Source organism: Saccopteryx leptura, chromosome 11 (genome assembly GCF_036850995.1).
Source record: "Saccopteryx leptura isolate mSacLep1 chromosome 11, mSacLep1_pri_phased_curated, whole genome shotgun sequence".
In the NCBI taxonomy this organism is placed as follows: domain Eukaryota; kingdom Metazoa; phylum Chordata; class Mammalia; order Chiroptera; family Emballonuridae; genus Saccopteryx; species Saccopteryx leptura.
Window position 1 is genome coordinate 70,959,944 of NC_089513.1, and position 17,606 is coordinate 70,977,549.

A 17,606-nucleotide genomic window follows, 5' to 3' on the forward strand; every position below is an offset into this window, starting at 1 on the left:
GAATTCATATTTTTATATTATGTCATAATAAGTAAAGAAGAACTTGAATTTCTATAAGCTATCTGAGCTTAGTTTAGTGATTATTGAAAAATGGGAAAATTTGGGTTTATTTGGATCTGCCATTTAAAAGAATGTATGATTAAAAATAAATAAATAAATAAAAAAATGTATGATTAAAAAAATAAATGAAAGATTGTAGGTAGTGAACATAAAGTGAATAATGCAGTTTAGATGAATTTAAAATGAGATAGGGATGAATTCCTTCAAATTCATTTTTTATAAGATAACTTTTACATTCATTCTTTCTATAGGATGACAAATCAAAAAAGCAGTTTGTTTGTATTAATACCCTAGAAGACACACAGGCTGTTAGAGCAGTGGCTTTTCATCCAGGTGGTGGTTTGTATGCTGTCGGCTCAAATTCAAAAACGCTGAGAGTATGTGCTTATCCAGAGGTCATTGACCCAAGGTAAGGGAGATGGTTTGTACTGCCTGTCTTGCTTTAGTTTTTAATTTATCTATATTGGTTCCTTTCTAAGAATTATTGTTCAAGTGTTTAATTTTTATTTCCTTTTATTGAGTTCTTTTAAGATTTTTATTTTCAATGCTTAGAAATATACATAAGAATCATTGATTAAAATCTTTTCAATTAGGCCATTGTTAATTTAACTCTAGTTTTCTTTATTTCTATGGTTTTTGTATTTTTTTTTTTTTTAATTTTAAAGATTCTTAGGCCCTGGCTGGTTGATTCTGCGGTAGAACATCTGCTGCGTACGGAAGGCCCCGGGTTTGATTCCTGGTCAGGCACACAGGAGAAGCGACCTTCTGCTTCTCTCCACCTACCCCTATCTCTCTTCCCCTCCTGCAGCCATGGCTCATTTGAGCAAGTTGGCCCCAGGCACTGAGGATGGCACCATGGCCTTGCTCTAAGTATTAAAATAGCTCGGCTGCCGAGCAGCAGAGCAACAGCCCCAGATGGGCAGAGCATCTTCCGGTGGGGGGCTCATGGGGTGGATCCCAGTTGGGGCACAGTCTGACTCTCTGCCTCCCCACCTCTCACTTAGAAAACAACAACAAACTCTTATATTGCAATTAAATTATGTAAGATGAGAAAATGATGCTAGTTAAAGAGTTTGAGAAAATAAAGTTTCTTATAATAATAGCTTCAAAGAAGTATCAACATTAGGTTTAACTATATGAAATTGGTGATATTTGACTATTTTGGCCCACAAAAATTCCATTTTCATTTAGTCAGCCTAACTGTGATTTTATCCTCTTTTCAGCAGATTATGGAATTTGAAAATAAGGCGTATGTTTTCAAAGACATATGCCACTAAAAATGGTAATACAATCTTATCTATTACAGGTACAACTAATTCTTTAAAGTTCCTACGGAAGAAAATAGCTTAGATGTACATAAAACCTCACAGAAAACTGAATTTCAACTCTTTACTCTTTGATTAGGTTCTCTTTGTGTCAATTTGTTAAGGCTTTTACTACCAGAATTGATGTAATAAAGACCATAGGCTTTGGTAGGCTTTGTGATTAGAGAAATGAATCCCGCAAATGGAAGACTTTTCATGCCAGTAGGCAAAAACACCCAGACAAAACAAGCTGCAAGTCTTTAACATTTTAAGTATAAGCCTGACTGTGGCTCAGTGGATAAAGTGTCGACCTGGAATGCTGATGTCACCGGTTGGAAACCCTGGCTTACCGGGTCAAGGCGCATTTGAGAAGCAACAACTACCCGTTGATGCTTTCCACTCTCTAAACTCAATAAATCAAATCTTAAAAAAAAAAAATTAGGTATAAAAAGCAGTACATATTATATGTGTTGTGGATTTTTAAAAAAATCACTCTTTAGTCTTTCTTATTATAATTCTAGTTTGGAGAACAAAGGGGTGAGATTATTTACTTCTTTGCATTTTGGAGGTTAGACTTTTGGACTGCAATTGCATTTAAAGGGTGGGAAAGGGAATAGGGGTCATGTTAGATGATGGTGATGTAATTTATTGGTGCTCCTGGTGATCGTTAAGTAGGAATACGTGAGAGAGAACGGGCAGAATCCCAGACCAGGGAATGGAAAGCAGCATTGACCATGGAGGCAGAGCCGAGGCTTATGTGTTAGGGTTAACCTGACCTCCAGTTAACTGTTTTTCCTTTTGGTATTGCTTATGCTAGCACAGATGTTTTACAGACTGTTTGTAAAGAAAGCTATTTTTATGGAAATAAATTTGATTAACAAATTTTTTTGAGAGGAGGGTAGGCAGAGTTAGACTCCTGCATGTGCCCTGACCAGGATCCACCCAGCAAGCTCACTGGTGCATGATGCTCTGCCCATCTGGGGTATTGCTCTGTTGTTCAGCAACTGAGCTCTTCTTAGCACCAGAGGCGGAAGCCATGGAGCCATCCTCAGTGCCCAGGGCCAACTCGTTCTATGGAGCCATGGCTGTGGGAGGGGAAGAGAGAGAGAGACAGAGAGAGAGAGAGAAGCAAGAGGGGGAGGGGTGGAGAAGCAAATGGTTGCTTCTCCTGTGTGCCCTGACTAGAATTGAACCCGGGACTTTCACACATTGGGCCTATGCTGTACCACTGAGCCAACCAACCAGGGCCTTTTTGTACATTTTCTTCCATAGACTTGATGTTATCATCATACTTTACTGTAAGTCAGGGGTAGTCAACCTTTTTATACCTACCGTCCACTTTTGTATCTCTGTTAGTAGTAAAATTTTCTAACCACCCACTGGTTCCACAGTAATGGTGATTTATAAAGTAGGCAAGTAACTTTACTTTATAAAATGTATAAAAGTTATAGCAAGTTAAAGCATATAATAATGATTACTTACCAAGTACTTTATGTCAGATTTTCGCTAAGTTTGGCAGAATAAATCTTTATAAAACAACTTACTATAGTTAAATCTATCTTTTTATTTCTACTTTGGTTGCTCCGCTACCGCCCACCATGAAGTCTTGAGCGCCCACTAGTGGGCGGGAGGGACCAGGTTGACTACCCTGCTGTGAGTGATAGCCGGGACACCTGCCCCAGCCAGATTTTGAACTCTGGACAGAGTTCTTGCCTCCTCTGTTTTTTATCCTTTCCTTGCCTTTCTTTAGCCCCCGGCAGTTGCTTATCTACATGTTTAACAAATGCTTCTTCAATTTTTTTAGTTTGAAAGCATCCTTAGCTCTTTTAAAAATTATTTTGTATTTCCAAGTTAAAAGCTGTGAAAAATATCTGAAATGAAGAGTTTTAAAAAACATACTGTGGTCTGAAATAAGAGATTAGAATAATGTCCATAATTTTGCTTTTGGATTTTAAATATGCTTTAACTTCATTTCTTCTGAGATTTTGAAAATTGTTATCACCGTGTTGTCATACTCTTTTTGCTCCTTCCCACAAGAATAGCCATGATAGAGAACTTTATAGTCATTAACTTTAGCAAGCAAGAACTTGAAATATCTTTATTTTTATTTTTATTTTTAGTGCACATGACACTCCTAAGCAGCCAGTGGTACGTTTTAAAAGGAATAAACATCATAAAGGATCCATTTACTGTGTGGCCTGGAGTCCTTGTGGACAGTTATTAGCGACAGGATCAAATGACAAATACGTCAAAGTGCTGCCCTTCAATGCAGAGACTTGCAATGCAACAGGTAGGGCCCGAGTGTGCAAGCAGTAGCTCCCCAGTGTATTTTTATCTTGTCCCCATGTTCTAGCTCTCACATATCTCTACTGTCTGTAACAAAATCTAAGAGTCTAGCCTTAAAATTGTTTCTATTCGAATTGCTTAGTTGTATTTATCCGACATGTTTTTTAAAGCAAGTTCTTACAGATGGCCAGGTGGTGTCTAATCCCTAGAAAATTACTGTTATCAGAAAACTAACTTTAAAATAACTACCAGAATTGTATTAATGTACATTTCCTAGGCAGTATCTTTCTTCTCTTTCATTTTCTTTGGGATAAAAGATAAGAAAATAATGCTCCAGATAGCTCTGTTTCAGTGATGATAACTGAACCAGCATTTGGATTTCTTGAAGTTCTTTGCTCAGTAAAGTGAAATTGATCGTAACATCAACCCTAAGTGCAGACATAACCCATACCACTCTGCCATTATTCTTGGTCAGTTTTGAGGCAGTTTAGCAATCTCAAATTATCACAGTAAATTGAGCAGCATCTTTTTGTCTTAATTCTCCTTGCTGTTTCAGGACCTGATCTGGAATTTAGTATGCATGATGGGACAATTAGAGACTTGGCGTTTATGGAGGGTCCGGAGAGTGGTGGAGCTATTTTGATAAGTGCCGGAGCAGGGGATTGTAACATCTACACAACCGACTGTCAGAGAGGACAGGGCCTGCACGCGCTGAGCGGACATACCGGTATGTGACGCCAGTCTCGGACACTGCTTTCCTGTGTTCAACCGATGCTTTCCCCTGCCCCTGCATTTCCATAACGGGGTCTAGTTCATCAAAATAGACTTCTCCAAGCCAGAACATTTTTCTTTCAGAAAGTTAAATGGAGAACTTTACATAACACAGTAAGGATGTCTAACATTTCCCTGTGTGTGCAGTCCTTTACTTGTACACATAATTTCTTCATTTAACCCTCACAACAACCTTTGCAGGCAGGAAGTGTGTCTCTATCTTATACATGTAAAGGCAAATGACTTGCCGAGTGTCTTATAGCTAAATGTGCAGAACTGAAATACAACTTCATGTCTGCCTTTCAAAGCTGGTCATCTAACCCCACAGTCCTATGCTTCCTCTGTGGAAAATTTGCCATCATTTCAAATGAAAATATATACTTTTTAAATTTTATAAGAAGTTTATTTATACATCTGTGAACATGGGCTGAGACCCTTGTTGCCTCAGCCTCAAATGAAAATATTTGTTTAGTACTAATTATGACATCCTAAAATACTGAATAACCAAAAAGAGATTAACTTCATTCATTATGGTTTTGATGTGTGTTTTACTGAATTTTAATATATACAGCCAGTGTGTGTGTGTGTGTGTGGAAAATCTCTATCACGTTGTATATTTGATTAAGCAGACCATTACATGCCCAATAATAATGAGTACTTAGCTCTGACTGTGTTATGGAAAAGGACCGTTCCATAGTAATAACTGGGTATGTGACCTTTTACAGGACATATTTTAGCACTTTATACCTGGAGTGGCTGGATGATTGCATCTGGTTCCCAAGATAAGACTGTTAGATTCTGGGACCTTCGAGTACCAAGCTGTGTTCGTGTTGTTGGCACAACATTCCATGGGACTGGTAGGTTTTTCTGGAATTTATATGAATTTAAATGAGAAAGAAACTATAAATTGCACTTATGTACTTCCTCTCCCCTGCACTATATATGATAAAAAAGTAGCAGGAGGCCCTGGTCAGTTTGCCAAGTGGATAGAGTGTCTGCTCAGCATGCAGACATCTCAGGTTTGATTGCCAGTCAGGGGCACACGTGAGAAAGACCATATGATTCTCTTTCCCTCCTTCCTTCTCCCCCTTCTCTCTCTCTTCCTTCCCGCAGCCAGTGGCTTGATTGGTTCGAGTGTTGACTCCTGGGTGCTGAAGATAGCTGGGTTGATTCGAGCATCGACTCCAGATCGGGGTTGCTGGGTGGATCCCGGTCAGGGCACATGCAGGAGTCTGTCTCACTATCTCTCCTCCACTTACTTAAAAAACAAAAACAAAATAACTGGAGTGACGTTTCACTGTGCACAGGAACAAGTTCACACTCTGCTGTTTAGTTTTCAAGATGCTTGATGGTCTGGCCCGAACTTGCCTGTCCTGTCTTAGCTCCAAGCTCCCTTTTATGTTAACTTCTCATCAAGTAACTCCAGCCAACTGCCATATGTTTAAATGTTTTCATTACTTTCTCTGTAAATGTTTTCTCATGTAATTCTTCCTGACCATAATAACCTTCTTTAATTATATGTGTGTAATACATATATGCACACATTCTCGCTCTTTCTCTCTTACTGTTTATTATTCTTCAGGGTTTAACGTACATTTCTTTATTTCTGTGACATCTTCCCAGGCCACTTTGGTCGAGAGTGGTGTTTTTCAACCTTATATTCACTTTTCCCTTGCCAAGGAGAAAACTAAATTAGTGAGAAATTAAATATGAAGCAGTGAGATTTTATTTTGGCAGGATTGAGCTTTGAAGGGCTACAAACCATAGTTAATGATTACAATTCTTTCATCCCCTGAGAACCAGCCCCATTGGTGCCTGGTCTAGAATTAAGGTACCAGCCCTAATTCTGAGCCCAGCCTGTGGACTCAGAGCTCACTTTCTGTTCAGTTCCTGTTGTCAGTTAGTCCTGTGTTGCTTAAAGACATTTTCTACACTGTACTGTAAGCTGGGATGGGACTATTTCTGGGCACTTACCCAGCATTAGGTAAAGTAGCTCATCTATAGGCAGGGCTCTCCCACACGACAAAAATAATTGACTTAAGGCCCTGGCTGGTTGGCTCAGTGGAAGAGCGTCAGCCCGGCATGTGGAAGTCCCAGGTTTGATTCCCCATCAGGTCACACAGGAGAAGAGCCCATATGCTTCTCCTCCCCTCTCTCTCTCTCCCTTCCACACTCTCCCACTCCCGCAGCCATAGCTCGATTGGCTCGAGTGGGTTGGCCTCCAGCACTGAGGATGGCTCTATGGCCTTGCCTCAGGCACTAAAAGCTCCAGTTGCAAAGGAGCAATGGCCCCAGATGGGCAGAGCATCGCCCACTAGTGGGCTTGCCGGATGGATCCCAGTTTGGGCACATGCAGGAGTCTGTCTCTCTGTCTCCACTCCTCTCATGAAAAAAAGAAAAAAATTGACTTAACTAATTTCTCACAGAATATTGCTTTGTACCTTGCCTATAAAAAGGATACCATTGTTTATTGGTTGACTGCTAATTTGGGTTTTTCCATAACTGAGCAGTGTGTAAGCTGCATGACATTTTTAGTGTATGCATAGTTCAGCAACATAATTAGCTGTTGTAGTTTAGCTCTGTTGATTTTTCCACATCGAAACCTCCATTTCTCCTGCTTTCAGGCAGTGCAGTGGCTTCCGTAGCTGTAGATCCCAGCGGCCGTCTCTTAGCCACGGGCCAAGAAGATTCTAGCTGCATGTTGTATGACATCAGAGGAGGAAGGACAGTCCAAAGCTATCACCCTCACTCCAGTGACGTTCGCTCTGTTCGCTTCTCCCCCGGGGCCCACTACCTGCTAACAGGATCCTACGACATGAAAATAAAGGTGACAGACCTACAAGGTGATGCACTTTGACCTCTTTGCTTCTTTTTAGCCTGTCCTTTTCTGTTTGGGAACTTGACTCTACACAATTTTAGTTTTATAGTATTTACTGAAAAAATTATTGGCACTGTATTGAGATGAATTATGGCAAATCATTAAATAAATTCAGTGAAATGTCTTCTTTTTATTGTTAAATAATTTTTAAAATATTTAAAAGAGCCCTGGTCAGATAGCTCAGTTGCTTAGAGCATCATCCGGAAGTGCAGAGGTTGCGGGTTTGATCCCTAGTCAGGGCACATACGGGAATAGATCGATATTCCTCTCTCTCTCTTTCTCTCAAGTTAATAAATACAATTTAAAAAAATATTTAAAAGAATCAATATTTATTACACTGAATCATTTTGAGTTCAATGATGGTGAATATTAAAATATGCATTTATGTACTCTTTGCTTCTACTTTAAAAGGGTATGTAATCTGTGTAATTGTGTCTTCAGTACGGTATATAGCAGGGGTCCCCAAACTACGGCCCGTGGACCACATGCGGCCCCCTGAGGCCATTTATCCGGCCCCCACCGCACTTCTGGAAGGGGCACCTCTTTCATTGGTGGTCAGTGAGAGGAGCATAGTTCTCATTGAAATATTGGTCAGTTTGTTGATTTAAATTTACTTGTTCTTTATTTTAAATATTGTATTTGTTCCCGTTTTGTTTTTTTTACTTTAAAATAAGATATGTGCAGTGTGCATAGGAATTTGTTCATAGTTTTTTTTTATAGTCCGGCCCTCCAACGGTCTGAGGGGCAGTGAACTGGCCCCCTGTGTAAAAAGTTTGGGGACCCCTGGTATATAGTTTTATTTTTAAGCATTAAGCAAGTCTGTGTACCAATTAGGGACAGAGAGATGAGTAAAACAGGTACCTTCCTCCTTAATGGAGCTCACATTTTAACCGTCAGTAGAAAGTAACCCAGTACGTGATGTAATTTCGGGGATTGGTAAGCACCATTAACAGTTAGCCAGGGAGGAGAGAGAGACTGGGTGGTAGGGAGCGCTGGCTTCCGGAGGATGGACTGGGTCTCTCCGGAAGTGCCATTTCCACAGACACCTGATTGATGAGAAAGGAGCAAGCCATGCCCGGGCCTGAGGAGAAGGCCGCAGCGAGTGTAAAGATGCAGAGGCAGGGACAAGTCTGGCATGTTTGTGACACTGCAGAAGCCAGCGTGACTGGGGAGCCAGGGAGAGAGAGCAGACTATGTAAGGCGGGTTTCTGGCATTTACTGGAGCATAGTGGAGGTCCTGTGGAAGATGCGCTTTACGAAGGTAATTATGAGTCCTGTAGGGAGAATGGATTGTAAGCATAGATGTCAGTGAGGAGCCTGTTGGCAGTGTTCAGGTGAGAAGTGACGGTGGCTTGGACTAGGGGGTAGATAGAGGTGGAAGTGGTAAGAGGAGACAGCTTGGGGTATACTTGAATGTGTTTGGATTAAGGCTGGGGAGTGAGAGAAAAAGGACTCTGCCTGTAACTAGGCTTTTGCATGAGCAACCAGATGGTGCCATGAACTGAGATGGGGCAGGAACAGGTGTGGGCAAGAAAATCAAGACTTCGTTTTAAACAAGTTAAGTTTAAGATGACTGACAGGCAACCAAGTGGGATGTTGAATAGCTATTTAGATACTAGTCTGCAGCTCAGGTGAGGAGTCAAGGTTGGAGATGAAATATGTGTGAATCAGAAGTGGTACCACCAGGTAGAAGGTGACGGAAGACAATTTGACTTTGGGTGAGGGGTATGCAACATAATCAAATGTCGAAATAATCTGGAGATGTTTTTCTCTGAACATATGTACCCTGATTTATCAATGTCACTCCATTAAAATAAAATAGTAAAAAAAAAGGAGTGGTACCATGATACCAGATTAAGTATCCTGGGAGTGAGGGGTAAAGCGTACAGAGATCTGAAGGCTGACTCCTGAGACTGGCCAAACCTTTAGGTCAGGAAGAGAAGGAAAGCCTTCAGAGGACCGGGAGGTAGTGGCCCTGAAGGCAGGGAGACCTCAGCTCAGGTTTCAGGGAGCCCGTGGCAGCTGTGTCACTTACTAACCAGTAAGTATTCAGTAACTTATCCCTGTTTAAATCTTTCGATGTATTGTATTAATATAGTTTAGGATTTTTATACCATGTCTTAAACAGGAAGTCTGTGAAATCTATAACATATATCATACTTATTTTGTACTGTAAAATCATCTCTTCTCTTCTTTAATTTAGGAGACCTCACTAAACAGCTTCCCATCATGGTGGTGGGGGAGCACAAGGATAAAGTGATTCAGTGCAGATGGCACACCCAGGACCTGTCCTTCCTGTCATCCTCTGCAGACAGGACTGTAACCCTCTGGACGTACAGTGGATAGAGCACACCCAGCGTCAGTCTAGGCGGTGAAAGCACGGGGACTTAAGACTACCGATTGTGACAGTTCCAATTTTGAAGAACACAGACTGACCAGGAAAGCGGCTTAGCATGAGGAGGCCTCTTTGACCTTGGGACTCTTTGGTAGGAGCTGTTGGGCGTGCTTTTCTGCAGTGCTTTGGGTCTTCCACGTGAGCTCGTGCCGCTGTGACCCGCTGTGTGTCGTCGTGTTGCCAAAGTCTGCGGAAGCGCTCTCATGTTGTCGGTGTGCACTCCGAGGCGAGGAGGACGATGTGTTTACGGTTTAGTATTAAAGCATTCCTTGGTCTTTGCCGAAATAACAGTTTTCTATACACATTGAAATTGAACTGTAAGCATATTATTACGTGTAATGCAACCAGGTTCTACACAGATTAAACATAGGTGTTCAGAAGTTACTTTTGCTTTTCTCACGACCCCATGATATTGTGTCACTTGTCAGCTAGAGGTCAGAATTTTACGTCTCTTAGAAGTTGTTTTCACTGAGGATCATTCTGGAGTCTAAAGATGGATGGGAAACTGCTTCTTAGTTCATTATGTAGTTTAGGCCTTTTCTTTTTTCTTTTACTTAACCCAGGGATATAATTACTATTTTTATCACATTCGGGTTTTTTTTTTTTCAGGCTTAAAAGGTAAATATGTTTGTTTCAGAAACTTGTTGATTTCAGTTTTTTGAATGAAACAAGATACCTCCCTTCCAAACTGTACTGTAGAAGCAGAGCAGCGGTGGGTGTGACGCAGCACGCGGCGGTACTGTCAGTCTACCAGCTAGCGTTTCTCCTCTAACAGTGAAAACTTCGCCATAGACTGTAGCATGGCTTGAAATGCTATGTCTGCATGGGAACTTAAAAATGGAAACTTTAAACTTTGCACTCCAAAAGCTTATTTGGATTTTTTTTCTTGTACTGTTTTATGGTAATGCAGAATAATGATTATTTCTACGGCATTATAGATCCTAACACTTATGTATCTTTATTTTCATATTGTACAGTAATTTACTTTAAATTATTAAATAGGCTATTTTATTTATTTCCAATGCAGTTGAGTTGGTTCTCATTATTGAACTGTCTGTGCACTGTATGTAGCAAGCCTTTTTAAGCTATTGTACACAAGTGGAAAGGGTATTAGAAGTGTAACTGTGCTATTATTTCAATAAAGACCTCTTGACACCTAAAACTGTTCTTGTTTCTCAGCGTCAATGACTTTCAAGCTAGTGTGGTCCCGTGGATGAGCAATCAATTTCTTAGTTTCTTTCTAAAGTTCTTCTGCTAATTTACTTTTTAGCCTTTGGTAACGGCATAACTTTTGCACGTCTTCTACCTTTTTTATTCAAGATCTATAGAACTTTCTATCTTGAATCTATTATGAAAGTTGATTGATAAATACCTGGAAAAATGTATAAATTCTAACTTAGGCAACAAATGTGTTGAGCTAAGTGCTCTTAGAAAGAAATGGAGGTCCTGGCTGGTTAACTTAGTGGTAGAGCATCAGCTGGTGTGTGCATTCCCATCAGAGCATACAGAAGAAGCTCCCATTTGCTTCTCCACCCCTCCCCCTCTTGCCCCTCTCTCTCTCTCTCTCTCTCTCTCTCTCTCTCTGCCTCTCCTGCAGCCATGGCTCAATTGGAGCAAGCTGGCCCTGGGCAATGAGGATCCTCCATGGTTTCCACCTCAGGCACTATGCAGAGCTCAGATCCCAGATGGGCACAGCATCACCCCCCTAGTGGGCTTGCGGGGTGGATGGATCCTGGTTGGGGCACATGTGGGAGTCTGTCTCTCTGCCTCCCCTCCTCTCACTGAATAAAAAGAAAAAAATGTAAATTAGCTTGTGGATATTCAGTAGGTACACAGTTTTCCTACCTCTCGGGCATGCAGAAGGGAGCTCTGCTAAAAATAGGCTACGGTCTCCTCTTTAGTTTACTTGGATGCTTAGTTTTACACATATTAGATATTATAGCAGGTCATTAGTGTTAAGTTTAAAACTGGGGAAAAGGTCAATTTCTTGCTGTGGATCAGCTCATTTCATGGTAAAAAATTTTCATAAAATTTTGGATTCCACCTTCATCACTATCAAGCAGTAAACTTTAAGATCCTTCTATATGTGAGGTGTGGAATCCATTTTGCAACATATTAGATAATAAGCACTAGAAGTTATCTTACTTCAATAAGTATCTGGTTACATAGGTCCTCTATTCTGTGTCTCCACACTGCCTTTTGCATGGAGGTGAATAGATTCTGGGAGGTTCATGTGAAAGAGAAAATGAGAGAACGGAAGGATCTGTGTTGTCTGGACCCTTCTCAGCTGGGTTGCCAGGAAGGACAGTGGAGATGGAAGGGTAGCACAGAAGTTCTTAACTCCTTGGCAGAAGCTTCAGAGATCTGACTCAGATTTTTAAAAATGTTTAACTACTTTTTTAAATTGCAATAAACCAAAGGATTCAATCAACAAAGTAAAAAGGCAACCCATGAGATGGGAGAAAATATTTGCAAGTCATGTAACTGATAAAGGGTTAATATCCAGAATAAAGAACTCCTATACTTCAATAACAACCTCCTTCCCCAAAACAGCCTGATTTAAAAACGGACAAGGGACTTGAATAGACATTTCTTTAAATGGCCAATAAGCCAGTTGAACAGATGTTTGACATTACTGATCATTAGGGAAGTGCAAATGAAAATCATGAGAAAGCACCTCACATCTTTAGGATGTCCACTATAAAAAAGAAAAGTGTTAGCGAGGATGTGGAAAAACCGGGACTCTTATGCACTGTTTGTTGGTGAGAGTGTTACATGGTGCAGCCACTGTAGAAAACAGTATGGTGCTTCCTCAGAAAATGAAAAACAGAACTACCATATGATCCAGTGTTCCCACTTCTGGATCTATACCAAAAAGAACTAAAAGGGCTTTAAAGAGACATTTGTATACTCATGTTTATAGCAGCATTTTTCTTTTTTCTTTTTTTAGATTTTATTGATTTTTAGAGAGAGGGGAGAGAGAAAAGGTGGGGGGGGAGGAATGGGAAGCATCAACTCATAATAGTTGCTTGTTGTTATGTGCCTTGACCAGGCAAGGGTAGGGTGTTGAACCGGCAACCTCAGCATTCCAGGTCAACACCTTAGCCACTGCACCACCGTGTGTAGGCCATAGAAGCATTTTTCAAAGTAGCCAAAAGGTGCAGGCAGCCCAAGAGTCCATCAACAGAAAAGTAGATAAACAAACTTTATTACATAACACAATGAAATATTATTCAGTATTAAAGATGGAAAAAAAATTGACAGTTGTTGAATTATGGATGATCCTTGAGGATATTATGCTAAGTGAAATAAGCCACAAAAAAGACAAATACTGTATTGTGTCCACTGACATGAAGTTCCTAGAGTAGTCAAATTCATAGAGATACAAAGCGGAAAGGTTTGTCAGAGGGAAGTAATTGAGTTGTTTACTGAGTCCAGAATTCCAGTTTTGCAGGATGAAAGAGTTAAGGAGATGGAATGGTAGTGATGGTTGCACAACAATGTGAAGTAGTTAATGACAATGACCTACACCTGTGATGGCGAACCTATGACATGCGTGTCGGCACTGACACGCCGCCACATGCGGCCGCATACCAGAGAAGTATGGGGCTGCATGCCGAGAAGGATGTTTCATCCTCGGCTCCTGCACGGCCAGGTGCGGTAGCTGAGGATAAAACATTTGCTGTAGTGTAGACACTCTGTGCCGGAGGTCTATAGGCCAAAACAACAGAACTCCGGCACAGAGTGTCTAGTCCTGGGACTTCCGGTTAGGCCGTTAGGGGATCTTTGACCTCACTTCCGGCTGCAGGGAGCAGCAGAATGCCCCGGGGGGACACATCTCTGGGGGTCATGTGATCGCCCTTACCAGCAACCACATAACCACAGCAACCATCATCCAATCTACTGTTCTGGGGTGTCCTGGATTTCTAATTGACCATCATTACTGAGATAAGTGAGGGGGAGGCTGGGAGAGGCAAGGGCCTGTGCTTTGGGTGCCGTTTCCCGCCATTAGAAATAGTGGCAGCCATCTTAATTTACAATAAGATGCAACTTGCAGAATTTCAAGACAGCATCTGGGCTCAGGTGTTTGTCGTCTTGAGGTCAAAGCTTGAGAATCTGGTAAGGTGCCTCTTGGAGAATCAAGAGGAGTGCCACTACGAACAGGAAATTTGGAGTGCCTGGAACCGATTACAAGACACTTTTAGCACCCTGAAATATATAGCAATGGCTTTATTCACAATTTTTCCCTCTATGTACTTTTGTGAGACCTATTCTCAGCGTTAAATAATATCAAAACCAACAAAAGAAACAGATTGACAGATGAAGTTAGTAGTGTTACTTGGGCTTGAAGTGTACAAAATACCAACCTTCAATTGAAGATTTAGCCAATGAAATTGAGCAATAAAAAAGTCACTAATAGGCAGATTAGTTAAAGAATTCCCCCTCCCCCTCACTTATCTTAGTTCACAGCACCCCACACAAGTTAAATAATATCAAGACCAACAAAAGAGACCGACTGACAGATGAACAAAGAAGTCACTAAGCAGGTAAGTTAAATAATTAGTTTTGGGTTTATTAAATACAGTTATATATTACAATTATACATTTTTGTTATTTAAACTATAAATATCGCGAAATTATGGTTTTTTTCACAAAGTGACACACCACCTGAGTTATGCTAGTTTTTTTGCCGAATTTTGACACACTAAGCTCAAAAGATTGCCCATCACTGACCTACACACTTAAAAATGGTTAAGATGATACATTTTATGTCATGTGTATTTTACTTGTATTATTTTAAAAAGATTTCGCCCTGGCCGGTTGGCTCAGTGGTAGAGCGTTGGCCTGGTGTGCAGAAGGCCCGGGTTCGATTCCCGGCCAGGGCATACAGGAGAGGCACCCATCTGCTTCTCCACCCCTCCCCCTCTCCTTCCTCTCTGTCTCTCTCTTCCCCTCCGGCAGCCAAGGCTCCATTGGAGCAAAAGATGGCCCGGGCGCTGGGGATGGCTCCTTGGCCTCTGCCCCAGGCGCTAGAGTGGCTCTGGTCGCAACAGAGCGACGCCCCCCCGGAGGGGCAGAGCATAGCCCCCTGGTGGGCAGAGCGTCGCCCCCTGGTGGGCGTGCCGGGTGGATCCTGGTCGGGAGCATGCGGGAGTCTGTCAGACTGTCTCTCCCCGTTTCCAGCTTCAGAAAAATACAAAAAAAAAAAAAAAGATTTCATTGCTTTCAGACAGAAAGAAAGGTGGGGGGAGGAGCAGGAAGCATCAATTGGTAGTAGTTGCTTCTGGTATGTGCCTTGACTGGGCAAATTGGGGGTTTCCAACCCAGATTTCAGCATTTCAGTAAATGCTTTATCCACCTCACCACCACAGGTCAGGCAGGTGTATTTTAATTTTAAAGAATTATAATAAGCGACATGCACACTCAAGTTCTACATTATATTCCAAATTTTAAGACACTTTAAAATTTGTTGCTAATGATGCCTACATCTCTTATTTTCTCCTACTGTGTAAAACTCATCCTTTTCTCTTTGGAGAGTTTCCAGAGATTGCAAGGCCGGCAGTTCAAGACTAACAATCTCTCGGCCTCGCCCCACAGGACTATTGTTTTCATTCATCATATACACCATTGAAAATATTATGCTCAAAATAGACTTCCGGTCTTATTGCAAATGTTACACATTTTAAGTTATAAAGTAAACCAAAACAAAAAATATGCTTCGTATCCGTTTTATATATTTGGCTTCGGTGTAAATTGTCATTTGCAGAGTGTCCTGCAGATGAAAATAAAAAGTCCCTTACAAAAATAAAATAGAAAGCTCCCGGCGGAGAACCGGCCCACAGCGGTGGGCCCCGCCCCCCGGCGGACCAATCAGCGGCGCGCCCGGGAAGGACGCACAGCTGCCGGCCGAGCGAGTCGTTGAAAACGCGCGAGAGGCTAGACGTCGGTGGAAGCGCTCAGCGTTTCGCGCAGGCGGCGGGCCACCTCCTGCGGCTGCCCCGGCGGGTGTCCGTCTTCCTGGAGAGGCCCGGGGGCGGCGGCACGCGTGAGTGTCGCTGTGCTGGTGCGGCCGGCGGGCGGGCGGGCTGCGGCGTCGGGGAGGCCGCGGCTTCCTGGGCGGGCGAGCCACCTGCCCTCATCTCCCCGGCCAGCGGGCCGCCTCCTTTGCGGTGGCTGCGGCGCGCCGCGGTTCCGAGAGCGGCCCGGGGAGGCGGGCGGAACCGGCCCGAACGAGCGCCGCCTCTTGTTGGTTCGGGTTATCTCCGAGAACTCGACGCGCCGCTTGAACAAATGCCATTCGCAGAATAGCCCGGATCTGGAGGTGGGATGGTGGATTTTGAAAAACTCCAAACGCAATTTAAGTGTAAGAAGTTAGAGATGTGTGTTTGTGAGTGGGTGGTGAGACCCGTCAGGTTTTCTCCGCGACAGTGGCGAGGCGGGTGTGGCCCCGGAGCCGCCTCCCCAGCGTCGTCTTCGCCCGGGAGCGTTAGCCCCGCTCTCCCTCGGGTTTGGGAGCTACGGCCCCGGGGAACTGCGCTGCGCACGCGCACTCAACTCCAAACCCTGACATTTAGACCGCGCTACGTTACTACGGAATTTGACCCTACTATCCACGTTAGCCTTGTCTTTCTCATTCAACGCGTAAATTCATCGGTATCAGATGCGCTTTGCCTCTTTCCACCGAGTAGCTGGCAGTCTCGTTGGAGGTCTTCGTCTTCCTTGGTAGCTCTCCGGGCTAGTAGCTCAGGTCCCAGCCCACTCCCCGTGTTGCCCGCTGTGTAGACAGGTGGATCCAGCGGTGCCTCCTCTCTCCCCTCTCTGGAGAGCCCCTCGCGGCCACTAGCACCTTCCCCTCAGAGAGACAGGTTAGGTAGAGTCAGTCTGGCTTCTCTCACAGACAAGCTGAGTGACCTTGGGCACCTTACCTGTCTTCCTAATCCATGAAATGAAGATAACAACAGGACTACTTCCAAGACTTTTTGTAAGAATTAAATGATGAATGTATGTAGCAGTCTTTGGTAGAGTAATGAAAGACTATATATATATAAATATATAAAGACTATATATATATATAAAAAATAATTTTTTATTGATTTTAGTGAGAGAAGAAGGAGAGAGACAGAGGTAGATAAACAGGAATATCAAATCTGTTCCTGTAGTATGTGCCCTGACCGGGGATCGAACCAGCAACCTTTGTACTTTTGGACCAAACCGAACTACCCAGCCAGGTCTATTATAATTTTAATGTTAGTGTTAAAGCCTTATGCAGATACAAAATAAAAAGTAGAAACTGGCAGAGGAGAGAGATTATTAGCAACAAACAGTACAATCAATCACAGGTGCCACCATTTAAGCTAAACCAGTGATTTTCTTTTTTTTTTTCTTCTTTTTTTAATGGGGTGACATCAATAAATCAGGGTACATATATTCAAAGAAAACATGTCCAGGTTATCTTGTCATTCAATTATGTTGCATACCCATCACCCAAAGTCAGATTGTCCTCTGTCACCTTCTATCTAGTTTTCTTTGTGCCCCCCCAACCACCACACTCTTATCAATGTCTCTTAGTCTCGCTTTTATATCCCACCTACGAATGGAATAATGCAGTTCCTGTTTTTTTCTGATTTACTTATTTCACTTCGTATAATGTTATCAAGATCCCACCATTTTGCTGTAAATGATCCGATGTCATCATTTCTTATGGCTGAGTAGTATTCCATAGTGTATATGTGCCACATCTTCTTTATCCAGTCATCTATTGACGGGCTTTTTTAAACCAGTGATTTTCAATGGCTGCGCTGCAGGAATTTTTAAAACATGCAATACTTGACTATTTAGTAGGGGGCACTGACCTCTTTTCCCTTAGAGTGTCAAATAAAAAAATGACAACAGCCAACACAACAATAGCTGT

At 42.3% G+C, this 17,606-nt stretch overlaps 2 protein-coding genes across 7 annotated transcripts in view; both read left to right on the forward strand.

The window, feature by feature from the left end:
• The window catches only part of WDR47 (WD repeat domain 47), a 54,900-nt gene extending 44,381 nt beyond the window's left edge, over positions 1–10,519 (forward strand). For all 3 annotated transcript variants that reach the window (XM_066352844.1, XM_066352843.1, XM_066352845.1), the window contains 6 exons: positions 312–469; positions 3,485–3,654; positions 4,207–4,377; positions 5,147–5,278; positions 7,046–7,264; positions 9,503–10,519. In XM_066352844.1, the coding sequence (XP_066208941.1) occupies positions 312–469; positions 3,485–3,654; positions 4,207–4,377; positions 5,147–5,278; positions 7,046–7,264; positions 9,503–9,645 (993 nt within the window). In that variant the 3' untranslated portion in view covers positions 9,646–10,519. The remainder of the gene's footprint in view (positions 1–311; positions 470–3,484; positions 3,655–4,206; positions 4,378–5,146; positions 5,279–7,045; positions 7,265–9,502) is intronic.
• A 5,083-nt stretch (positions 10,520–15,602) lies between these two features.
• Positions 15,603–17,606, forward strand: part of CLCC1 (chloride channel CLIC like 1) — a 28,486-nt gene continuing 26,482 nt past the window's right edge. For all 4 annotated transcript variants that reach the window (XM_066353344.1, XM_066353346.1, XM_066353345.1 and 1 more), the window contains exon 1: positions 15,603–15,740. The gene's annotated coding sequence lies outside the window, so the exon portion shown is untranslated. The remainder of the gene's footprint in view (positions 15,741–17,606) is intronic.